Raw genomic sequence first — 22,845 nt, 5'->3', positions numbered from 1 at the left:
CGGGGGGTTTAAGCAGGACAGGAGGGGGCTGAGGCCTGGGACGCTGGCTCTGTACCCCCGGGGGACTTGCCCCTCTCTGTCACCCCCTCCCTCTGGGATGCCCCCAACCCCGTCCCCTTAAACCCCTTCGTGAGGAGCAATGACAAATCAAGAAAGTAATGAGAAATTAATAAGGCAGCTGTGCTAACAACTAATGATAATGGCAAAGTCGTTAAAAAAAGATTCTTTACATGTTTTTAATTACAGCAATTAAGGGAAGTCAATAAAAATCCCCTGCCCCCCTCCTTCTCTATGCACCCGGCTTCACTCTGCTTCCTTCAACCCCTCTGTCCTTCCAGCCTGCAAACAGCTGGGCAGGACAGAGGCAGCGGGACCCCCAACCTTGCCCCCAGACCCAAGGTTGTGCAGGGATGCTCCTGGCGCTGGGCTGTGGGTTGGGGCAGGGGGAGATGTTGGGGAGCCCTGGGACTCAACCTGTGTCCTTGGTGGGGGACACAGGGGTGGGGGTCCCTGGTCTGGTGTGCAGATGACGGGGCTGTGCAGCTCCGGGTGCTGCAGGGATGGATCCCAGTATGAGCACAGCTTGGGGGGGGGGCAGGAGCAGCCTTGGGGGGGTCTGAGCCACCCCACCACCACCCCACACCCTGTGTCAACAGAGCCGCCCTCGGCCAAGGAGGGGAGCAGAGAGCAGACCCCAGGGCAGCCCCTCTGCATCCCCCTGGGGGAGCCCATCCCCGTAGCCTCCAGCCAGACCCAGGCCTGGACCCTGCTGGGTCCTCAGGTGCTCTCCCAGCCCCTGACACGGTTCTCCCACAGACATGGGGAGCTTCGAGGACAGCGAGACGCAGCAGAGCGTGTCCCACGGGGAGGCGGCCGTCATCCGGGCACCCCGCATCGCCAGCTTCCCCCAGCCCCAGGTCACCTGGTTTCGTGACGGCCGGAAGATCTCCCCCAGCAGCCGCATGTGAGTCCCCCCAGTGTCCCCCCGGCATCCCCCTGGCATCCACGGGGGCTGCGTTTCCCTCAGCTGCTGTTGTCCTTGCAGTAAGGATGTTTAACAGACGTCTTGAGCGCATCGTGCTCACCCCCAGAGGCAGGCTTGGCGACTAACGGCTCCGTTTGTCATTGGGGAAATGAATTTTTTTTTTAAAAAAAAATGAAAATAGGAGGGAGGAAGGTGGGTAAAAGGGGCTCAGCACATGCTGGGGTGGCAGCCGGTGTGACAGAGCTGGGCACGGCACACGTGTGCGTGCCAGGCGTCCCCAGGGGGCTGCGGCAGGCCTCGGCGCTGCCGGAGCGGTGAGCCCGGTGGTGGCGGACGCCGAGTACGGGAATTGAATTTGTAACCCGCATTATGCAGGAATTGAACTGGTCTCTTTTCTATTTGCAAGGCGGGATTGAGGAGATAAAACTCCTTTATCTCATATTTAATGGTAAAAAAAATATATTCCCCAAACCATTTTATGTTTCCAGCAGATTAGATCGTTCCACGAAAAAAAAATTAAAAAAAAAGTCCTATTAATCTGCACCAGCTGATGTGCTCTGCTTGGTGTGTGAGGGGGTGTGGGGCTCAGTCCTGGCAGGGTCCTGGCTTTTGCCTGGGGCCAGTAGCTGAGCCAAGCCCCTGTCCAGGAGGCTGGGGGTGCCCCGAAGCTGGTGTGTGGGTGCTGGGTGGGGGGACGCGGGTCCCAGCTCGCTGCATTGGTGTCTCCATCGCGTTTCCATCCCCGTCTCATGCCGCCCGCTCGCCCCCGCAGAGCCATCACGCTGGAGAACACCCTCGTCATCCTCTCCACGGTGGCCCCGGACGCGGGACGTTACTACGTCCAGGCGGTGAACGACAAGAACGGGGACAACAAGACGAGCCAGCCCATCACGCTGACTGTGGCCAGTGAGTGCAGGGGGCATTGCCCTCCCCCCCCCCCCCCCCCCCAGCCCTGCTCCCCCTGTGCTGCCTGGCTCACCCCCAAGTTTAATTTGCAGTAAATCTCTTCGGAGGCTCCGGCTTCTGCTGACTTCACAGTTCAACCGCCTCGAAATTTATTTAGGCACTTTGGGCTGTGCTGCAGGCGCTAATTGTTCCACGGGCAGAGCCTCTCCCTCCGTCCCCACCACCGGGGCTGGATCCAGCCGTGCCCCCAGGACTGGGCTGCGGGGTGGGATGGTGCAATGTAGCCCCAACCGGAGCAGTTTTGCTGCGGGACACCCTGCCCCGCTCCTGCCCGTGTTCCCCTCTCAGCCCACGCTTCCCTGGATCAGCCCCTGCCTGGGGGACACCCCTGTGGCCCCATCCCTCTGATTTTCTTGGACCCTGGTCCCTGTTCAGGTGGTGACAGCCCATCCCAGGGAAGATGCCCCAAAGCAGCATCAGTCCTGTCGGTGTTCCCATCCCACCTCCCCTCCTGCTGCTCCAGGAGGGGGGGGTTTATCCCTTTCTGCGGAGGCCTCTGCCTGTCCCCCTTCCCCTCCTGCCCCATTAATCTGTTTTTTCTGTACCTCGGCGTCCTGGTGCTCAATAAACAACCTGGAGCCCGTGGTTATGGATTCAGCTATATCAGCAGCTTTCAAGCCGATCGCATTTTTACAGCGCCTACATGAGGGTTTTTTATTGTTGCAATCATTTTGCTTTATATACTCCCCTTCTCCCTCCTCCCCGCCAGCCGGTGCTGCCGCGCAGGCTGGGGGGGGGGCCAGGCTGGTGCCGTGGGGTCCCACGGGAAGGGAGGGCTTAGGGAGAGCTGTGAAGGCACCCTGATGCCAAGGGGATGGGCTGGACCTGCCCGTCCTTCCCGTGGCAGAGCAGAACCCACGGCCCTGCAGTCCCGGCCACCTTTGTGTCTTCCCTGCCAAGCAGAGCGGGCGCAGAGCTTCGGGTGCCTCACTGCGGGGGTGAGCAAGGGGTGCTGATGGCTGTCCCTCTGGCCTCCTTCTCCCCAGACGTGGGTGGCCCGGCCGATCCCATCGCACCCACCATCATTGTCCCACCCAGGAACACCAGCGTGGTGGCCGGGACCTCGGAGGTGACCATGGAGTGCGTGGCCAATGCCAGGTGAGTAGCGGGATGCAGATGGGGGGTATCTCCCCTGGGTGCCCCCAGCTCCCCCACCCCAGGGTCCCTTCCCAGCACACCTCCTGAGTCCTGTGGGAAGTTTTTTTTTTTTGGGGGGGGGCTCAGTGGGGGCTGGGACTGGCTCTTGACATGCTCCTGGCCCCTCTCCCAGGCCGCTGATCAAGCTGCACATCATCTGGAAGAAGGACGGGGTCCCCCTTTCCAGCGGCATCAGCGACTACAGCCGCCGCCTCACCATCCTCCACCCCGCGCTGAGCGACAGCGGCTACTATGAGTGTGAGGCCGTGCTCCGCAGCAGCAGCGTGCCCGCCGTGGCCGAGGGCGCCTACCTCTCCGTCCTGGGTGAGGACCGGGCCGTGGGACAGCCCAAACCACCCGTGCAATGAGTTTGGGGCGGTCTCAGCCCCGGGGCTGAGATGGGAAGCAATGGGAGTCACCCGCAGGGAAGGGGGGATGTTTTGACAACGGGACCCGGAGGACCCCGGCTCTAACGCAACCCCCTCCCCTGCCCATCGCCGGGCTTTGCAGAGCCGCCGCAGTTTGTCAAGGAGCCGGAGAGGCACATCACGGCCGAGATGGAGAAGGTGGTGGCCATCCCCTGCCAAGCCAAAGGTGAGCCGCTCCCCAGCCGCCCTCCGCGCCCCGTGCCGCTGCGGTCCTGTGCCTGACGTGGCCCCTGCCCTCACAGGTGTGCCCCCCCCGGAGATGGCCTGGTACAAGGACGCTGCCCTCATCCCCCTGGAGAAGCTCTCCCGCTTCCAGCTCCTGGCAGACGGCAGCCTGCAGATCAGCGGGCTGGTGCCCGATGACACCGGCATGTTCCAGTGCTTTGCCCGCAACGCGGCCGGCGAGGTGCAGACCACCACGTACCTGGCCGTGACCAGTAGGTGCCAGCCCCCCCCACGCCACCCCCACCCTGGACCCTGGGGTGCTCTGCCCAGGCAGCGTGTGGAATGTGCCTGGGACCCCCTAACTAGGCTCCATGGGGGGGGTTTGGGGACCCCAGGAAACCCCCGCTGTGGGGATGGAACCCCTCATGCCCTGTGAGTGGGTCATCTCCAAGCTAGGCACTGGGGAGGGCTTCAGGGGTGTCTGTGTGTCTGTCCACCCCGCAGGCATCGCCCCCAACATCACCAGGGGTCCCCAGGACAGCACGGTGATTGACGGCATGTCCGTAATCCTCAACTGCGAGACCTCAGGGGCTCCGCGCCCGGCCATCACGTGGCAGAAAGGTAAGGGGGCTGGGGGCGCTGGGGTGTGGGCAAGCCTGCTCTGCGACCTCCATGGCCACCGAGCTCTGTGGCCGATGGCCGGGGCACTGGGAGCTGATGGGGCTTACCCCGTGTCGCCCAGGGGAGCGGATCCTGGCCAGTGGCTCAGTGCAGCTCCCGCGCTTCACCCTGCTGGAGTCGGGCAGCCTGCTTGTCAGCCCCGCGCACCTCGCCGACGCTGGCACCTACACTTGCCTGGCCACCAACTCCCGCGGCGTGGACGAGGCGTCTGCCGACCTGGTCGTCTGGGGTAAGGGACCTGCCAGCGTGCCCTTGTCACCCGGCTCGATGGCAGCCAGGCTCTGCCAACCGCCCTGCCGGCGTGCACGGTGCGGGATGGACCCTGCCCAGCTCCGTGGGCAGCTGGGTGCTGCCTCCCACCACGCGTGGGGCAGGACAGAGCTCACTGGGGATGCCGAAGATGGGCTCTGGCAGGTGGCTGGTCAGTTTGGATGGGTGCAAACTTGAGCTGTCCCCTGCCAATGCCACCCCTGCGCCCTCTGGGCAGTGCCCATGGCTCATCCTGTCCCCCCGCAGCAAGGACACGTATCACCGACCCGCCCCAGGACCAGAGCGTCATCAAGGGGACCAAGGCTGTCATGAGCTGTGGGGTCACCCATGACCCCAGCGTGGACGTCAGGTGCATGCGATGGGGCTGGGAGGGTTGGGGGTGGGGGGTCCAGTCACCCCCCAAGCTGCCTGCCCGCAGACCTGGGGAGGGAGCGGGCAGATGGTGGGTGCTGCCATCCCCAGCCCTGTGCTGGTGGTCCTGCAGTGCCACCTGGTGCCCTGCACACCGGGAGCCCGGCACACCGGTGGGACCCCTGGTCCCCTCTCCTTGTAGGGGGCTGTAGGGTGCCAGCACTCCTGGGTCTCCCTCCCTGGCACAGGTACCTCTGGGAGAAGGACGGAGCACCGCTGAGCCCGGAGGGCGGCCCACGGGTGCGCCTGGACGAGGTGGGCACCCTCCACATCTCCCAGACCTGGTCGGGTGACATCGGCACCTACACCTGCAAGGTGGTCTCGGCCGGGGGCAACGACTCCCGCAGCGCCCACCTCCGCGTCCGGTGAGACCCCCCCACCCGCCCCTTCATCCCCACCAGCACCCCACACCCTGGGCTGTGCCCGCTCCCTAACCGCTCCATCCCTAACCCCCCCTGTCCAGGCAGCTCCCCCATGCCCCTGAGAGCCCCACCGCCGCCCTCAGCCCCCTGGAGAAACGGGCCATCAACCTCACCTGGGCCAAGCCATTCGATGGCAACAGCCCCCTGCTCCGCTACGTCGTGGAGGTCTCTGAGAACAGTAAGGGGCTGCTTCCACCTCCCCAGCACCGCTGGCCCCGGCTGGGCTGGCACTGGGCAGGGTCTGGTGGTCTCTGGCATCACCCAGGGGTGGTGGGCAAGGGGAGCTTGGGGACCTGGCTGGGCAGGGGATGCCGGAGTCTTGCAGGTTGGGTTCTCCACCCCGCTGCCCCGCTCTGCCCCCCCCAGACGCGCCCTGGACCGTGCTCCTGGCCAGCGTGGACCCCGAGGTGACGTCGGTGGCGGTGCGGGGCTTGGTGCCCGCTCGCTCCTACCAGTTCCGCCTCTGCGCCGTGAACGACGTGGGCAGGGGGCAGTTCAGCAAGGACACGGAGAGGTGAGCTGCGCCCGGGGGGGTCCCGAGGGGGCCGGTGACCCTGAGTGCTCAGCCCCGCCTCGTCCCCTGCAGGGTGTCCCTGCCCGAGGAGCCCCCCTCCGCGCCCCCCCAGAATGTCATCGCCAGCGGCCGCACCAATCAGTCCATCATGATCCAGTGGCAGCCGCCCCCCGAGAGCCACCAGAACGGTGTCCTCAAGGGCTACATCATCCGGTAGGCACCCGTGGTGGGGAGCGTGGGTGTCCCATCCCTGGCATCCCAGGATGCTGGTGGGGACACGGGCAGCTCTGACAGCCCCCGGTCCCCAGGTACTGCCTGGCCGGGCTGCCTGTGGGCTACCAGTTCAAGAACATCACCAACGCCGACGTCAACAACCTGCTCCTGGAGGACCTCATCATCTGGACCAACTACGAGATCGAGGTGGCGGCGTACAACAGCGCCGGCCTGGGGGTGTACAGCATGAAGGTGACCGAGTGGACGCTGCAGGGAGGTAGGCACGGGCGGGCAGGGGCTCAGTGGTTGCCCCAATGGCTACAGGCTGTGCCACGGGGGTGTTGGGGTGGCAGGAGGACGGGTGTTGGGGTTCCAGGGGTACTGGGACATGCTGGGGAGGGATGAGCGGGGGCTGCAGAGCCAGGGCAGGGCTGTCCCAGCCAGGGACATCTTGGGGCACCACCCTGGGTGTCCGGGGTCCTCCCCGCTGCAGGTGCCCACGCTCCCGGGTGGGGGGCTGGCACCCAGGCGACGGAGGGGACCTCGTGGACCCAGAGCCGCTGTGAGCCTTCCCTTTGTCCCGGCAGTCCCCACGGTGCCCCCGGGGAATGTGCAGGCTGAGGCCACCAACTCCACCACCATCCGCTTCACCTGGAACCCCCCCAGCCCCCAGTTCATCAACGGCATCAACCAGGGGTACAAGGTAAGGGGTGATTTCTGCAGGTCTCCCCCCAAAAATGGGGCAGCCGGGGTGGGGAAACTCCTCAGCTGGCCTTCACAAACTGGCCTGACTCCTCCTCGCCGAAATCGCAGATTTCAGTTGATTCTTTCCTGACTGTTAAACTAATACTTACTGGGATTTAACACTTGCATGGGCTTGGAGTCTCCCCTTCTCTGTAATTAATTCTGAGTTGCAATTAATTCAAATTTACATTAATTAAATTGAATTAAAACATTAAACTTGTTTCTTAATCCACTCAAAAGAGAAGTTCGGGAATTTAATTGCCGCTGAATGAGATAACCAGAGCAAGGAGGATATTTAACATTCTTATTAAATGCCACTTAGTATTTTTGATTAGTATTTTTAGGGCCTAATTAGTATTTAATTAAGTTGCTATAGGCTATCTTGCACAATACCAATTAAATGCCCAAACATCCCTCCTAAACGCAGGCGGGCGGGCGGTTACGTGCCGTTATCAATGGGAGTTAATCACAGAGCTCTCGCTCCGTATCGGCTCGGGCGGGTAAACACACGCTGTTAAAGGCATCAAGTGGTCCCTGCCCCGTTAATTGATATTTAATCAACTCTGAGTCACTAAGGGGAGGCCCGGGGTGCCCGGAGGAGGGTGTTTGTGGTACCAGCGCACACGGTGGGGACGTTGGTACCTGGCGTCGTGGTCCCAGCTCCTCCTTCCCGCAGCTCATCGCCTGGGAGCCAGAGCACGAGGAGGAGGCGACCGTGGTGACGGTGCGACCCAACTTCCAGGACAGCGTCCACGTGGGCTACGTGGCGGGGCTGCGGAAATTCGCCGAGTACTTCACCTCGGTGCTGTGCTTCACCACGCCGGGGGACGGCCCGCGCAGCCCCCCCCAGCTGGTGCGCACCCACGAGGACGGTACGGGGCGGCTCTGCGTTCCCGCGGGACGGATCTTGCCCACCTGCAGCTCCCGGGGAGGGTGGGAGCAGCCCCGAGGTGGGGGATTTGGGCCCACTGGTGCTGCCAGTGGGGATGTGGAATGGGGGGCTGCCGAGCCCTGGGAAGCCCCGTCCAAGGGGAGCCCCCTCTGTGCTTGCTTCTTGGGGGGCGGGGAGGGTATCCCGTGGGTGCTGAGGGCTCCCGCCTTTGGGTGCGCAGCTGTGGGCTGAGTCTTTGGGCGTCTTTGGGCAGTGCCTGGTCCCGTGGGACATCTCAGCTTCAGCGACATCCTGGACACATCCCTGAAAGTCAGCTGGCAGGAGCCACTGGAGAAGAACGGCATCCTGACGGGTGAGGGAGCGCCGGCGGGTACCCAGCTCCTCTGTTGGCCCCTCTTCCCGCCCCGCGGCATCTCCCACTCCGCGGCATCTCCCACCCCGCGGCATCTCCCACCCCACCGCATCTCCCTCTGGTCCGACTCAGCTCCTCAGGGTGGGCGATGAGGGGGGCTGACGGCACGGGGTGCGTTTCAGGCTACCGGATCTCCTGGGAGGAATACAACCGCACCAACACGCGGGTGACCCATTACCTGCCCAATGTCACCCTGGAGTACCGTGTCACCGGCCTCACCGCCCTCACCACCTACACCATCGAGGTGGCTGCCATGACCTCCAAGGGCCAGGGCCAGGTCTCCTCCTCCACCATCTCCTCGGGGGTGCCACCAGGTGAGTGCGGCGGCGCCAGGATGCCGGTGGGCTGCGGGCGGTGCTGGGGGGCAAGTGGACGGTGCCACCTGCCCTGCCTTCTCTCCCCGCAGAGCTTCCCGGTGCCCCCACCAACCTGGGCATCTCCAACATCGGACCCCGCTCCGTCACCCTCCAGTTTCGCCCAGGCTATGATGGCAAAACCTCCATCTCCCGCTGGCAGGTGGAGGCACAGGTATGGGGCGGCTTGGGGGGTGGATGGGGGGGTGTGAGGGGGCGCTGGGGGGGCAGCTCACCCCACTCCCATCCCGCAGATGGGCCAGAGCGGTGAGGCTGAAGAGTGGGGGCTCGTCCACCAGCTGGCCAACGAGCCTGACGCCCGCTCCATGGAGGTGCCCAACCTGAAGCCCTACACCTACTACAGGCGAGTGGCCAGGACAGCGCCGCGGCGGCGTCCCCGGGGGGGCGACCGGAGCCCTCTCGCCCCCCCTCGCCGTGACCCCCCCTCTCCTCTCTCAGTTTCCGCATGCGGCAGGTGAACATCGTGGGCACCAGCCCCCCCAGCCTGCCCTCCCGAAGGATCCAGACCCTGCAGGCGCCTCCAGATGTGGCACCCACCAACGTCACCCTGAGGACGGCCAGTGAGACCAGCCTGTGGCTGCGCTGGATGGTGAGGAGGGGGGCACTGTGGTGGGTCTGTGCCCACGGGCATGGGGCTCACCGAGGCTGGCGGGAGGGTGGGGAGCCGGGATGGAGCTGGGGTGGCTGTGGGGGCTTGGGAGTGATGGTGCCCGTCTCCGTCGGCTGGGGCCAGCCCCTCCTGGAGCAGGAGTACAACGGGAACCCCGATTCGGTGGGCTACAAGATCCGGTACGCGCGCTCGGATGGGCGAGGGCAGCCGGCAGCGCACGTCATCCATGACCGCGTGGAGCGGGAGTACACCCTGGAGGACCTGGAGGAGTGGACCGAGTACCGGGTGCAGGTCCAAGCTTTCAACGCCATCGGCGCGGGGCCCTGGAGCCACTCGGTGGTGGGACGCACCCGGGAGTCAGGTACCGCTGCCCACCCCGCAGCGCCGGGCACCCACCCCGGCTGGATCTGGCCACTGAGCCCCGATCTCCCCCAGTGCCCTCCTCTGGCCCCAGCAACGTGTCGGCGCTGGCCACCACCTCCAGCAGCATGCTGGTCCGCTGGAGTGACATCCCCGAGGCGGACTGCAACGGCCTCATCCTGGGCTACAAGGTGAGCTCCTGCCGTAGCCCCGGTGTGGCTCTGCCTGCCTGCAGCCCTGCCTGCAGCCCTGCCTGTGCCCTGCCAGCCTCACCCGCAGACCTGGGCAGTGTGGCTTTCTCTGGGGGGAGTCACCCTGCAGACTGCCATGTCCCCAGTCGTGCCACCTCCGAGAGATGGTGTCCATCTGTGCCAGCCCAGGCTGCGCTGCTCAGTCCTAGGGGTGGCTGTCCTGGGGGGGGGTGTGTGTGTGTGTGTCCCAGGGGCTGTGGCCCTGCCTGGCCATGTCACAGGGGGTCTGTTTGCAGGTGATGTACAAGGAGAAGGACTCGGACACACGTGCCCGGTTCTGGCTGGCGGAGGGCAATGCGTCCCGCAGCGCCCAGCTGACCGGGCTGGGCAAATACACGCTGTACGAGATCCGTGTGCTGGCCTTCACCAGGATCGGCGACGGCATGCCCAGCCGGCCCCCTGTCCTTGAGCGGACGCTGGATGATGGTGGGTAACAGCACCTGCATGGGCAGAGAGACCCAAATGGCCTGGAGGGGTCCCCTGGGTGCCTAAGGCTTTCCCATCCTGTCCCTGTTCCCTGGGGCGATCCCTCTCCCCCCGTGACCGTGGGATGGGAACCGGCGCTTTGCACGCCCTTGTGCGCTCCCTGGTGAACCCGATCTCTTCCCCCCATCCAGTGCCCGGGCCCCCCGTGGGGATCCTCTTCCCCGAAGTGAGGACCACCTCGGTGCGGCTCATCTGGCAGCCACCCGCCACACCCAACGGCATCATCCTGGGTAGGTGGGGAGCCAGCCCGGTTGTGCCATGCCAGGATGCTCTGCAGAGGGGTGCAGAGGTCCCATGGGAGCAGGGATCAGCCTGGGGGAGCAGATACGAGCTCCCTGAGACCCCCCAAGCATCTCACAGCCTGTTGTCCCCAGGGCTGGGGGTTTCCTCGCTCGGCAGGCTGTGCCGATCCCAAGCCGTGTGTGACCCCCTCCGTGCAGGGAGCCAAAAACCCCTCGTGGCTGGCCCCGTGCGTGGGCAGGGATGGATGAGGGAGGCGTGCACGGCGGGGAGCGCAGGTTGGTGTCCCCTCCACCAGCCCCACCGTGCCACTCCCTTCCCCGCAGCATACCAGGTCACCCACTGCCTCAACACCACCGCCGCCAACGCGGCCACCGTCGAGGTGCTGGAGCCCAGCGCCCGGCAGTACATGGCCACCGGCCTCCAGCCCGAGGCCACCTACCTCTTCCGCGTCGCGGCGCAGACTCGCAAGGGCTGGGGCGAGGCGGCCGAAGCCCTCGTGGTGACCACGGAGAAGAGAGGTAACGGGTGGGGGGTGTCCAGCCCGCAACAGGGGGGGGCTGTGCGTGCCCCGGGCGTGCCCGTGGTGCTCCCAGCCCCTCGCCTCTCCCAGACCGCCCGCAGCCCCCCGGCAAGCCGCTGGCCCAGCAGGAGGAGGTGCAAGCCCGCAGCGTGCTGCTCTCCTGGGAGCCGGGCAGCGATGGGCTCTCCCCTGTCCGCTACTACACGGTGCAGACCCGTGAGCTGCCCGACGGCGAGTGGGCGCTGCATTCCGCCTCCGTCAGCCGCAACGCCACCGCCTTCGTCGTGGACAGGTGAGGCACGGGCTGGCCCTCGACGGTGCCGTGGGGAGCTGGGGAGATGATGCGTTCTGCTTTAGGTGGTTACCCCCGCCTCAGTTTCCCCGTCCGACAACAAGCGCTTGCAGCAGGGTTGGGAAGCACCAGCCGACGGGCCCTGTGGGAGGGAGGGTGGCTCACAGGGTCACCCACTGGTGTCACTGACCCCGCTCTGCCTCCATCCAGGCTGAAGCCCTTCACCTCCTACAAGTTCCGCGTGAAGGCGACGAACGACATCGGGGACAGCGAGTACAGCGAGGAGTCGGAGTCGCTCACCACCCTGCAGGCGGGTCAGCGCAGGCGGCGGCTCCGGGAGGAGGGAGAGGGGGTGCCCCCTCCCCCTTCCTGGGCATCCCCCCCACACCCAGGGCATCTCCGGAGCCTCACCCCACCCGCTTCTCCCCCACAGCCCCCGAGGAAGCCCCCACCATCCTCTCCGTCACCCCGCACACCACCACGTCGGTGCTCATCCGCTGGCAGGTACTGTCCCCTCCGCCTTGTCACAGGATGGGGCCACCCGCCCCCTTGGGAGGTGGCACTGAGGTGTACTGGGGACAGCCACCTCGGGGTGCTGGGGAGCCCCCGGGTCAGAGCAGCCCCTCGCTGTCCTCCCCACGCAGCCCCCAGCCGAGGACAAGATCAACGGGATCCTGCTGGGTTTCCGCCTCCGCTACCGCGAGCTGGTGTACGACAGCCTGCGCGGCTTCACCCTGCGCGGCATCGGCAACCCCGGCGCCACGTGGGCTGAGCTCACCCGTGAGTGCTCGTGGCCCTGTCGAGCCTGGGGACGTGTGGCTGGAGGGGTGACCCAGTGGTGGTGGGTGGAGGGTGGGCCAGGGCAGCATCCCGTGCTCCACGGCCTCTCCTGGGTACCCGCCTGGAGCTGTCAGGGTCAGGCTGTGCCCCATGGAACGATCACCAGGCCCCTGGTGCCACCGAGTCCGGTGGTCCCTAAGGCTTGTCTGCGATGTTGCTGGCTCCGTCCTGCTGTGCTCAGCCCCCGTGTCCCTTGTAGTGTGGGTGTCCGCGTGTCTGCACCCAACACGGGTGTCTGCATGACATCTCGCTGGGTGTGTCTGGGTGCGCTGCTGTCCTCAGACCCCGAAGGGAACGTGATCACATCCACTATGGGGACAGCAGGGAAACGAGTGACAAGGGCACAGCCCAAGACAGGACCTTGCCCTGTCCACCGCTCTCAGCCACGGTCAGACCCCCGTGGAGACCCCAATGCCCAGACCTGCCTCATGCCACTCAGGGGACAGGGCTGGAGGATGGAAAGGCTCCTTGGTGCTGTGACAGCCTCCTTGGCACCTGGGGGTGACAGGGCCCATGCAGAGGACCCCTGGCCCACCCTGGGGTGGGCAGCTGTGCTGGGGTGGGCGCTCAGAGGCGGGAGCCCACCCGTGCTGCGTGGGGGACTAACCGGCCGCCTGCTCTCCCTGCCCCGTGCTGCTGCCCAGCCGTCTACGCCGTGCACAACCTCAGCGAGGTCTCCCTCACCCAGTACGAGCTGGACAGTAAGTCACCGCTCCCCCTGCCCCTCCCTGTGTGTGTCCTCCCCTCTGCCACCCCCCTGGGTGTCCCTCCTCTTCGCCTGCCTGTGCTGGGGGGTGACCCCTGTGTGTGTGCTGTGGGGTGACCCCTGTGTGTGTGCTGTGGGGTGACCCCTGTGTGTGTGCTGTGGGTGACCCGTGTGTGTGCCGTGGGGTGACCCGCATGCCCTGTGCCCAGGAGACACCTCTGCCTGTCCGCTCCTGTTGCTTCTCCAGGAGCTCCCCCAGCAAGGGGGGGGGGGGGCTCTGCTGGGTCCCCCTGGGGGGTGCAGCAGGACCCCCCACACCACCGGCGGCAGGGAGGGTCCCGCTCACCCCTTCTACCCTGCAGACCTGAGCAAGCACCGTCGCTACGAGATCCGCATGAGCGTGTACAACGCCGTGGGCGAGGGCCCCCCCAGCCCCCCCCAGGAGGTCTTCGTGGGTGAAGCGGGTGAGTCCACCGGCACGGCCCTGCCTTGCGAGGGGCTGCCCGCGGCTGGGAGCTGTGGGGAGGGGGGGTTGGCCGCCCTGGTACCCCACGCTCATGCCAAGACAAGGCGCTGCATCCCCCGTGTCAAGGGCGGGGGGCTTGCCCTTGTCCTGGTCTTAGCAGGGCTGTGACACTGTGACACCGTCCCCTCCTTCGGCACAGTGCCCACCGGCGCGCCGCAGAACGTGGCGGTGCAGGCGGCCACGGCCACCCAGCTGGATGTCACCTGGGAACCACCACCCACCGAGACCCAGAACGGGGACATCCAGGGTTACAAGGTACCGGCACCTTGTCACCTGGGAGCTGGCACCGAGATGGGACACTGGGTGCCCTGGGAAGGTGCTGCCTTCCTGGGTGGGTGGGTGGGGGGGGGTGGGTTGATGCTGGGTGTCACTGGGAGGTGCTGAGCTCCCTTGGGAGATGCTTTGTCTGTGGTGGGATCTGGGGAGATGCTGGGTGCGCTGGGAGATGCTACGGGTGCGGTTGGGGAAGGGATTCTGGGGAAGATGCCGGGTGGCCCAACCCGGTGCCGAGCGGCCGGGGGGCGGCAGGTGGCGCCGTCGGTCCTCGGATGCCGCCGGGATGCCGCCGGGATGCCGCCGGGATGCCGCCGGGATGCCGCCGGGATGCCCAGCCCCATGTTCTAGGCACCTCCTTGGCCACATCCACAGCAGTTCCTCCTCCTCGGCCTCATCCTTTTGCGATTTAGGCACAATTCAAAGGAGATCTCCATGCATTTGCTCTGCAGCGCGGCGATGCTGGGCTCTGAGCCCCTGCCTGACGCCCAGCACAGCCTGGAGCCGTCCTGGAGGAGAGGTTGTTCCTCCAGCAAGCTCAGAGTGCCCAGTTACTCTGGACCAGGGGCTTAGGAGCCCGGGCAGGGCTGCACGGGGTGTTTGGGCACAGCAAAGGGCCTGGGGAAGGTGGGACAGGCTGGACGCCTGCATCGCCCGGGGTCTCCATGCCCCCCGCCTCGTGTTGCAGATCCACTTTTGGGAGGCCCAGCGCCAGAACGAGAGCGCGCGGGTGAAGACGCTTTTCCTGCCGGAGAACGGGGTGAAGCTGAAGAACCTGACGGGGTACACCTCGTACTGGGTCAGCGTCGCCGCCTTCAACGCTGCAGGAGATGGACCCCGCAGCCCCCCCGTCAAGGGGCGGACGCAGCAGGCAGGTGGGGCCCGTGGCACGGCTCCCCCCCCCCCCCCCCCCCAGCCCTCTGCTCAGCACGGTCGCATCCAGATCCTCCTAGCCCTGGGCTCTGCCCGGAGGTGGCTCCACAGGTCCAGCTCCAGTGCCGTCTCCAGGGGATGCCTCTTCATCCTGGTTGCACCCCAGCTCCTGCTCTTGCAATCCCGAGCAGAGGCCAGCCCTAGGCTCAGCCCAGAGGGTTGGTGGGGGGACATGGAGCGTGAAGGTCTTGGCTGAGACTTGAGAAGGATGAAGGTCTCAGGAGGAGAAACGAGGAGAAAGACACTTGTTTCCCCCAGCCTTGCATGGTGGCCTGGCAGGATCTTTGCTGCCGGGGGCACAGGGTGGGGTGGCACCAGGGTGGTGTGAGATGGTGATGATGAGTGCCCCAGCCCCGTTACGGTGGAGGCAGGGAGAGGGGGCTGGCTTGGTGCTGGCGATGTCTCCTGGGAGCACTGAGCTGACCCCGCCATCCCGGTTCCTCGCAGCCCCCAGCGCCCCTGGCTCCATCCGGTTCAGCGAGCTGACCACCACGTCGGTGAACGTGTCCTGGGAGCCACCACCGCTGCCCAACGGCATCCTCGAGGGCTACAGGCTGGTCTACGAGCCCTGCATGCCCGTGGACGGTGAGGGCACAGTGAGGGCACCGGGGGGGGGGGAAGCTGGGGGGCACTGGAGGGGAGCTGGGAGGGCTCTGAGGAAGACCCGGCTCAGCCTCTGTCCCTGCAGGTGTCAGTAAGATCGTGACGGTCGACGTGAAGGGGAACAGCCCGCTGTGGATGAAGGTGAAGGACCTGGCCGAGGGTGTGACGTACCGGTTCCGAATCCGGGCCAAAACCTTCGCCTACGGGCCAGACGTTGAGGCGAACATCACCACGGGGCCTGGGGAAGGTAGGGGGGGGGATATGTGGGACGCCGTGCCGGTGCGAGGGAGGAGATGCGGCGGGGACAGTCACCCTGCTGCCACCGGGGCTGGTGTGTCTGCCTGCCAGTTTGTACCCCCCGTGCCTCCAGCTCTGCTCTGCGTCCCCAGGTGCCCCTGGCCCCCCCGGCGAGCCCTTCATCTCCCGCTACGGCTCGGCTATCACCATCCACTGGTCGAGCGGGGACCCTGGCCAAGGGCCCATCACCAGATATGTCATTGAAGCCCGTCCTTCAGGTACCGCAGCTCCGCTCTGCTTTCCATCCCCCCTCGACACCAGCAGCGCCTTGTGGTTCAGGACAAAGGGAAACTGAGGCAGGGGTTGCTGACTTCTCCCAGGCTGCTCAACAGGCTGGGTTGGGGATTGGGACCCGGGTGTCTGGGCTGTTGGCCGTGGGCTGGTCCGTGAGGACTGTGCTGCCGAGCGGGTGCTGACTGGGGCTGGTGGAAAGGGGCTGGGTCGGTGCTGCTGCTTTCGTGGGCACCAAGATCCTGATGCTCCCTCAGCCAGGCAAAGGGGGACCAAGGGGTACCAAGGCTACCCCGAAACAGGAAAGCCCTGCTCCTGTGCAGGCAGGGACAGGCAGGGCTGGCAGCCAGGACTGCCCATCGCCACGGCAGGGACCCAGCAGGCACGGCCACGCTGCAGCCCCAAGCTGGCGATTCCTCCTTGCGGCAGAGACCGCAGCTCAGACAACCCCATCGATTGCTGACGGGGGTCGGTACCGCTCCTAACGTGGAGGGCAGCACCCGGGAGGGCACCCCCTCACTCCTGTGAGCCTGTGGGGCTGCCAGGGGTGCTCCGGGGCTGCGGTGGGAGCAGGTCCCCAGGGAGCTGCTTTGGGCCTCGTCTGGGAGCGGGGCAGGTGATGGATGAGCCGCCTGCATCGCTGTGGCTTCTTTGTGATGCTGCAGCAAGCGAGCTCGGTGTCTGCTGGGGCCGGGCAGAGGGCACACGCTCCTGGATGGAGGGAGCTCAGCCTCTCGCCTTGGGGAGCCTGTTTCCCCCCCGCCAACCCCCTTCTCTCTTCCAGATGAGGGGCTCTGGGACATCCTCATCAAAGACATCCCCAAGGAGGTGACCTCCTACACCTTCAGCACGGACATCCTCAAGCAGGGGGTCAGCTACGACTTCCGTGTCATCGCCGTGAACGACTATGGCTACGGGACCCCCAGCACGCCTTCCCCCTCCGTGTCAGGTAGCCAGCGAGGGCAGCATGGGGGTGTCCCCTGGGGGGATGCTGTCACCTCTGTGCCAGAGGGAGAGTCCCAGCATTGCTCTCTTCCCATGGCCAGTGCTGAAATCCGTCTCCCTGACCCTGCCTGGCTCCTTCAGAGCCCCAAATCTCACTGCCAGCACCCCCCTTGCAAAGCCCCCTGTTATCCCCCTTTAACCCGCTCCCTCATGTGGATCCAGGTCCCACAAAGTTCCCTAAGATGACCCCGTGCCCTGCAATGGGGTCTCCCCATCCATATGGGTTTGTCCCCCATGCCCATCCCCCTCTGATCCTCCCTGCTGTGCCCCAGCCCAGAAAGCCAACCCGTTCTACGAGGAGTGGTGGTTCCTGGTGGTCATCGCCCTGGTGGGGCTCATCTTCATCCTCCTGCTTGTCTTCGTGCTCATCATCCGCGGGCAGAGCAAGAAGTACGCCAAGAAGTCAGACTCGGGTGAGTGCCGGGGGTGTGGTGGGTGGTGATGGGACCCTCTGGGCTGCTGGCCATGGGGTGCAGAGCCCTGACCCTGTAGGAGCCTCTCCAGGGTCTCCCTGCCTGCCTTTGGGTTCTGAGTGGGGTGGTGGGAGCCTTCCTTCCCCCCCTGCCTTGGAGCACGGCTCCTCCAGAGACCCAGCGACATCCGATAAAGACGCTGTGGGCTTCCCAGAGAGTGCTGGGAGCTGAAGATTAAATAACCGACTTGTCCCCCTGTCAGCTGCAGAGGGAGGGCAGCCCAGGGGCTCGGCAGAGGTCATCGAGATTAGTCAAACACAGTTCTGTTTTCTTAGCTGTATCAAGGGCTCAAATTGTGGGGAAAATCCAGACCTCCTCGTTAAGCAAACAGAGCCACTGAGCCGGGAGCCAGAGGCGATGGGGCAGGTTCTGGTGCAAGCCAAGGCGGGCATGGGGCTGATGCACGGCCGCTGCCCCGGGACTGGCACCTCACGGGCATTCCCAGGCTTTGGTCTTTCCAACGCCAGAGCTGGCACAACCCTCCTCGGGCCATTCGCCAGCCCAGAGTCTGGGCTCCCCCCGTGCTGTGCTGCCCAGTGAGGGTCTGGGGGAGGCTGAGCCATCCCATCCCGCAGGGAATGGCTCCAAGGCGACCGCCTTGAGCCATGGTGAGATGGTGAGCCTGGATGAGGGCAGCTTCCCCGCCCTGGAGCTCAACAACCGACGCCTCTCTGTCAAGAACTCCTTCTGTCGGAAGAATGGCATCTACACCCGGTAGGGACCCCCCGCCGCAGCCCCATCCCCAGGCAGGGGGGAGGTGTTTTTTCGGTCATCATGCCCGTCCCTCCATCGTGCGCTCACTGCGGGATGCGCACGGGGCTGGGGAGGGCTGGTACCCCAGGGGGGTGACCCTGTTCTGCCCAATGTGCCCCCCCTTGCCGGGAGCTGCAGCCGCTGCACCAGCCTGATGCAGGGATGGGATGTGGAACAGCCTGAAAAATGGGAAATCCCTGAGAGCCCATGGACCACGAGCAGGGTCCTGGGGGGGGGGGGGGGGGCTCGGCATGGCTTAGGGGTGGGCTCGTCCCTGAGCGGGGGGACACATGCTGAGCACCCACCTCTCCCTGAGGTCCCCGCCGCGGCCCAGCCCCGGCAGCCTCCACTACTCGGACGAGGACGTGACCAAGTACAACGACCTGATCCCCGCCGAGAGCAGCAGCCTGACGGAGAAGCCTTCCGAGGTCTCCGACTCTCAGGTGACCACCCGGGGCTGCCTGTGGGGACGGCGACGTGGGGCCAGGGGGGGACGCAAAGGCAGGATGGACAGTGCTGGGAACCCCCCCCCCGGAGCTTCAGCCCTCCTCTCTGCCCACCACGATGCGGGTCCTGGTGTTCGTTTGGGAAGAGCAATGCTGGTCCCGCTCTCATGCCCCATCCTGCTTTTTAGGCACCAGCATCCCCTGTGGCTTCGCGGCGCGGAGCCAGAGGGAAGCTGTCACAGCCCTCAACCCATTTGCTGGGGATGTGGCACCGCAGGGGGGGCCCCCAGGGCTGCTGGGGACAGGGGACAAGAGGGCAGTGGGGTTGGGGACTGTCCCGCTGCCCGGTCGCTGGTGGCAACGGCCGCAGCTCTGCCAACCCCGCAAAATGGCACCTTTGTCTCCTCTCGGAGGAACGGGCAGCTGCGGCCGGGCAGCAGCGCGGCCGTGGGCAGCTCTCGGGGAGGCCACAGGAGCATCGCCCCCAGGATGGATGCTAGGTGGCATCCGACGAGGCTGAAGTCCCCTGGGAAGGTCCTGGGAGGTCCCCCATGGCTGTCCCCAAGCAGGAGGGGGACTGATCCCGGGGTGGGGGGGGTGTCCCTCCCCACACCGGCTGTTCCTTTTGCCTTCGCGCGGCAGATGCCGGCTCTGCTCCCTCTTGCTCCGAGCGGGGCTCGAGTGGCTTTTGAGGAGCTGTGAAGAGCGGCGGGAGCTGGTGCTGGCGCGGAGCAGCTTCCCCGCCGCCCTCAATGGGCCCTTTGTGCGCGGCCAAGGGAAGCTGAATCCAATTACCGCCAGCGGAGAGGCAGGGCCGCCAGCTCCCGCCTCCCAAAATACACACTCCTCGCCGGCCTTGGGGGGACCCCCTCACCCTCATGGGCCCCCAGGCCCCTGAAACCCTTTTGTAGGAGGTTTTATTTTGCAGAACGCCCCCCCCCCACCCCGCAGCAGTGCTGCGGCCACGCCAGCCCCCTGAAGTCTTTTGGGATGGGCTCGCCGGCATCCCTAAAAGAGCACTGGGAAAGCTCACCCTGTTTGGGGGGCTGGTGGGGGATACCCCCCACCCCATGCTCACACACCCCTCCCACCACCACCCTGTTCTTTAGGGCAGCGACAGCGAGTACGAGGTGGACCCCGGCCACCAGAAAGCCCACTCCTTCGTCAACCACTACATCAGCGACCCCACGTACTACAACTCGTGGCGGCGGCAGCAGAAGGGCATCTCGCGGGCGCAGGCGTACAGCTACACCGAGAGCGACTCGGGGGAGCCTGACCACACGCCCCTCTCCAACAGCACCTCCACGCAGCAGGGCAGCCTCTTCCGCCCCAAAGCCAGCAGGACTCCCACCCCCCAGACCCCCGGTAACCCCCCCAGCCAGCCTGGTACCCTCTACCGCCCGCCCAGCAGCCTGGCTCCCGGCTCCAGAGCCCCCATCGCTGGATTTTCTTCTTTCGTTTGATATTTAAACAGAAGCAAAAACAAACAGGAGGAAAAAATTAGGGGGGGGGGGGGGAAAGGGAAAAAAAAAAAGCCCCAAGAAATTAAGAAAAATATAAAAGCAGTGAAGGGAAGAAGAGGAGGAGGAAGTGGAGAAGCCGAAGAGCCCCGGGGATGGCAGCGGTGCCACGCGGGGCAGTGGCCCCAGGCTTGGTGCCGCAGTGGGCGTTTTGCTTTCTTGGCAGTGCCGGAGCAGAACCCCGAGCACCTTCCCTGGGGCTGGGGAGCAAAACCCGGCTCCTCTTCTTGGCCAAAGCTTTCTGCGTTATGGACTCCTCGGCCCAGGTGGGGTGAGAGGGCTCGGGGCGCCGGCAGGGTTGCACCGGACTTCGCCCTTGGCACTTGCTGTGGCTCCCCAGCCCCGCCGGGATCCCGTGGGTGCCGCTGGGCTGGGTGCAGGGGCTCTCGCCATGCCAAACTCCAGCCTCTCCGCCAGCCTCCGCTTGTGGCTCCTGCAGGACATGGGGACAAGGGGTGACACGGAGACCCCTGACTGCAGAGGGGAGGAGGAGCTCTGCTGAACTTAAAACCTCTGGACATGAAACCCCCACCCTGGACACACACAGCCCCCCAGCCTTTGGGAGAAGGGGGGCAGCCACTGTGCTAAGAACCCAGCGGGCAATTAATTCCTCCCCTCGTTTGTGCCTGGCCCAGCACAGCCCCCCCAGGAGAACCCAGGACTTAAACCCCAGGACAGCCCCGCCGGGGTGCATGTGGTGCTGATGTCTCCCCCTCCCCGATTTTGCACCCCGTGGCCGTGCAGGGGCTTTGGCGAGGGCTCAGAGGGGGTGATGTGGTGACTGGAGCCACCCCTCTGCATTTCTGGTGATTTGGGTTGGTTTTTTCTTTTAATGGGGTTTTGTGCAGAGGCCTGGGAGCCTAAAGGGCGTGCAGTGGCGGCGATGCCCGGGTGGGCTCTGGGGCTGTGGCTGTTTTAGTGGTCTCTGCCTAGCAAAACCCCCCCGCAGTGCCTATCGGTGAGCCAGGCACCAGCCCCGCAGGGCCAGGGCGCCCGGGCTGAGCCAAGGGAGATGCCAATAAACAGCCTGAGGATCAGCCCGTCTCGCCTCTCTGTCACCTTGCTGCGGCGGCGGCGAAGGGGCTGGTGGGTGCGTCCGTCTGTCCCACTGCCCTTGTGTCGGCCCTACAGCGCCGGGGAAGGAGCTGGGCAGAGGGTGCCGGAGGCAGCGGTGCGGGGCTGGGGCCCAGAGTGGTGTGGGGAGCTGTGATGGCCGCATCCCTGTGTGTTTCCATCCCAGTGGGGGTCTGTAGCTGGAGGAAAAGGAGAGCCGGTGGTGGGATAGGGGAGGACAGAGGTGACCCTGCTGCTCCAGGGGTTTTCGGCATCGCCAGCAGCAGCCCCACGTCGCCAACATCGGGGGTTTCTCCTGGGGAGGTTGGCAGCCGCCCTCACCACCCGCTCTGCCCTTCAGGCCTGGCAGGAAAAGCCGGGGGGACGCGCTTGGGTTTCGTCACCCGTCACCCCTCCGGCAGCAAAGGGCGGGGGGCTGGAGCTGAGGGCCGGGGAAGGCTCGGCCTGCCGGCAGCGCCAGAAAAGCACCGGCACCCCCTTCCTTGGCTGGGGGCTGTGCCCTCGCCGGGGGCTACCAGGACCGGGGTCCTTTGGGGTCTGCACAGCCCCTCGCTGCAGGACCCATGTGGGCACGTGCCGGATCCCCCACGCTGGCGTGAGCAGGGGGCTGGGGCTGCCGGGGGGAGCGTTTTGTGGGGGCTGTGTTTGGGGAGCAGTTGGAGCTGGGGGTGCGTGACTCAGTGCTACAACCTCCCCACCTTTGCCAGTCCCATGGGCCAGGGGGAAACGGGGGATGCTGCGGTGGCATCGCTGCCGAGCCACGGCCACCGGCAGGAGCACGGTCCCCACCTCGGCGCGTCACCAGGAGCAGAGGGTGTTTCTGGCAGGTGACTCGTCTGACCTACTTGGGAGCCAGCACCCAAGGGAGTGCAGCACCCACGGGTTCCCGTCCCCTCCTTGGGCAGCGAAGGGAGCCCCAACACCCCGCTTGGGTGGAGACGTTTGCATGGGGGGGGCGGGGGCAGAGCGGGGAGATCTGCATTTGGCTGGACAAATCCTGCCCCTCGTTTGTAGCCCGGCTCCAGCCTCAGGTGCCTCAGCTGGTAGAGGAGGAACCTTCCTCCCACCGAGGCTGGGATGAAGAGCTGCCGGAGACGTGGGGCAGCACAGGTCTGGGGAGTCGAGGAACACGGGCGAGCTCCTCGTGTGAGGGGTGCTCACTGTGCAAAGGATGCTCCTCGTGCGAGGGATGCTCCCCTCCTGCGCAGGGCGTGTGCCAGCCCCTGTGAGCAGCAACAACCCAGCAAGCACCGACGTGGTCCCCGGACATGTCCCCGGTTGTGGGGACAGCAGGATGCAGGTCCTGGGAGGCACCTGCGTGGGGTCTGCCTGTGTTCCCAGCGTGGTGGCTATGCCACAGCTGGGGCAGAGCAGAGCCCGGGCCCTGCTCGCCCACCCTGGCCCCGGCTCATCCCTGGCCATGAGGAGGAGAAGCCAGAGGGTGCAGCAACATCTGCAGCAGGTTTGGAGCTGCTGCCATGCCGGGAGGTGAAGCAGCCGGTGAGGCGAGTCCTTTCTGCTCGTGGTTTGCCACAGCCGGAGGATGCAGCGCCCGAGGAAGCGGCGGATCCCGCATCCCACGGTGGCGGCGGCAGGTTCGTCCTCTGGGAACCTCTTCAGGTTCTTCCTGCCTCAGTCCCTCCTGGCTTCTCCAGGCAGGTCTGGGCTGCCCGTGCCCAGCCCCGCCGCTGGCTGCCTGCGCTGCCGGCTCTCCAGGCTGCCCTGGGCAGCAGCCAGGCAGGGTGAGCTGTCGGCAGCGATCAGGCCCTGGGGACCGAATCGGCCTTGA

General features: G+C 65.7%; 1 protein-coding gene across 1 annotated transcript in view; it reads left to right on the top strand.

Annotated features, from left to right (window-relative positions):
• SDK2 (sidekick cell adhesion molecule 2) overlaps positions 1-19,925 on the top strand; it is a 29,255-nt gene extending 9,330 nt beyond the window's left edge. The window contains exons 4-45 of the mRNA XM_086473832.1: positions 817-964; positions 1,758-1,891; positions 2,938-3,049; positions 3,222-3,412; positions 3,599-3,682; positions 3,759-3,953; positions 4,186-4,302; positions 4,424-4,591; positions 4,879-4,981; positions 5,232-5,408; positions 5,507-5,643; positions 5,832-5,979; positions 6,052-6,192; positions 6,288-6,469; positions 6,780-6,895; positions 7,613-7,808; positions 8,082-8,180; positions 8,363-8,554; positions 8,647-8,768; positions 8,848-8,957; positions 9,053-9,203; positions 9,348-9,585; positions 9,660-9,775; positions 10,072-10,261; positions 10,453-10,551; positions 10,888-11,082; positions 11,175-11,376; positions 11,587-11,690; positions 11,810-11,880; positions 12,021-12,156; positions 12,861-12,917; positions 13,285-13,386; positions 13,588-13,703; positions 14,410-14,596; positions 15,102-15,239; positions 15,343-15,504; positions 15,647-15,772; positions 16,570-16,734; positions 17,063-17,203; positions 17,839-17,977; positions 18,333-18,459; positions 19,572-19,925. Coding sequence (XP_086329958.1) covers positions 817-964; positions 1,758-1,891; positions 2,938-3,049; positions 3,222-3,412; positions 3,599-3,682; positions 3,759-3,953; positions 4,186-4,302; positions 4,424-4,591; positions 4,879-4,981; positions 5,232-5,408; positions 5,507-5,643; positions 5,832-5,979; positions 6,052-6,192; positions 6,288-6,469; positions 6,780-6,895; positions 7,613-7,808; positions 8,082-8,180; positions 8,363-8,554; positions 8,647-8,768; positions 8,848-8,957; positions 9,053-9,203; positions 9,348-9,585; positions 9,660-9,775; positions 10,072-10,261; positions 10,453-10,551; positions 10,888-11,082; positions 11,175-11,376; positions 11,587-11,690; positions 11,810-11,880; positions 12,021-12,156; positions 12,861-12,917; positions 13,285-13,386; positions 13,588-13,703; positions 14,410-14,596; positions 15,102-15,239; positions 15,343-15,504; positions 15,647-15,772; positions 16,570-16,734; positions 17,063-17,203; positions 17,839-17,977; positions 18,333-18,459; positions 19,572-19,925 — 6,188 coding nt within the window. The remainder of the gene's footprint in view (positions 1-816; positions 965-1,757; positions 1,892-2,937; positions 3,050-3,221; positions 3,413-3,598; positions 3,683-3,758; positions 3,954-4,185; positions 4,303-4,423; positions 4,592-4,878; positions 4,982-5,231; positions 5,409-5,506; positions 5,644-5,831; positions 5,980-6,051; positions 6,193-6,287; positions 6,470-6,779; positions 6,896-7,612; positions 7,809-8,081; positions 8,181-8,362; positions 8,555-8,646; positions 8,769-8,847; positions 8,958-9,052; positions 9,204-9,347; positions 9,586-9,659; positions 9,776-10,071; positions 10,262-10,452; positions 10,552-10,887; positions 11,083-11,174; positions 11,377-11,586; positions 11,691-11,809; positions 11,881-12,020; positions 12,157-12,860; positions 12,918-13,284; positions 13,387-13,587; positions 13,704-14,409; positions 14,597-15,101; positions 15,240-15,342; positions 15,505-15,646; positions 15,773-16,569; positions 16,735-17,062; positions 17,204-17,838; positions 17,978-18,332; positions 18,460-19,571) is intronic.
• Positions 19,926-22,845: the final 2,920 nt, after the last annotated feature.

Source organism: Leptosomus discolor, chromosome 15 (genome assembly GCF_034619465.1).
Source record: "Leptosomus discolor isolate bLepDis1 chromosome 15, bLepDis1.hap2, whole genome shotgun sequence".
Classification (NCBI taxonomy): Eukaryota; Metazoa; Chordata; class Aves; order Leptosomiformes; family Leptosomidae; genus Leptosomus; species Leptosomus discolor.
Note: the sequence above shows the minus strand (reverse complement) of the source record. Positions and strands in the feature narration are given on the sequence as shown.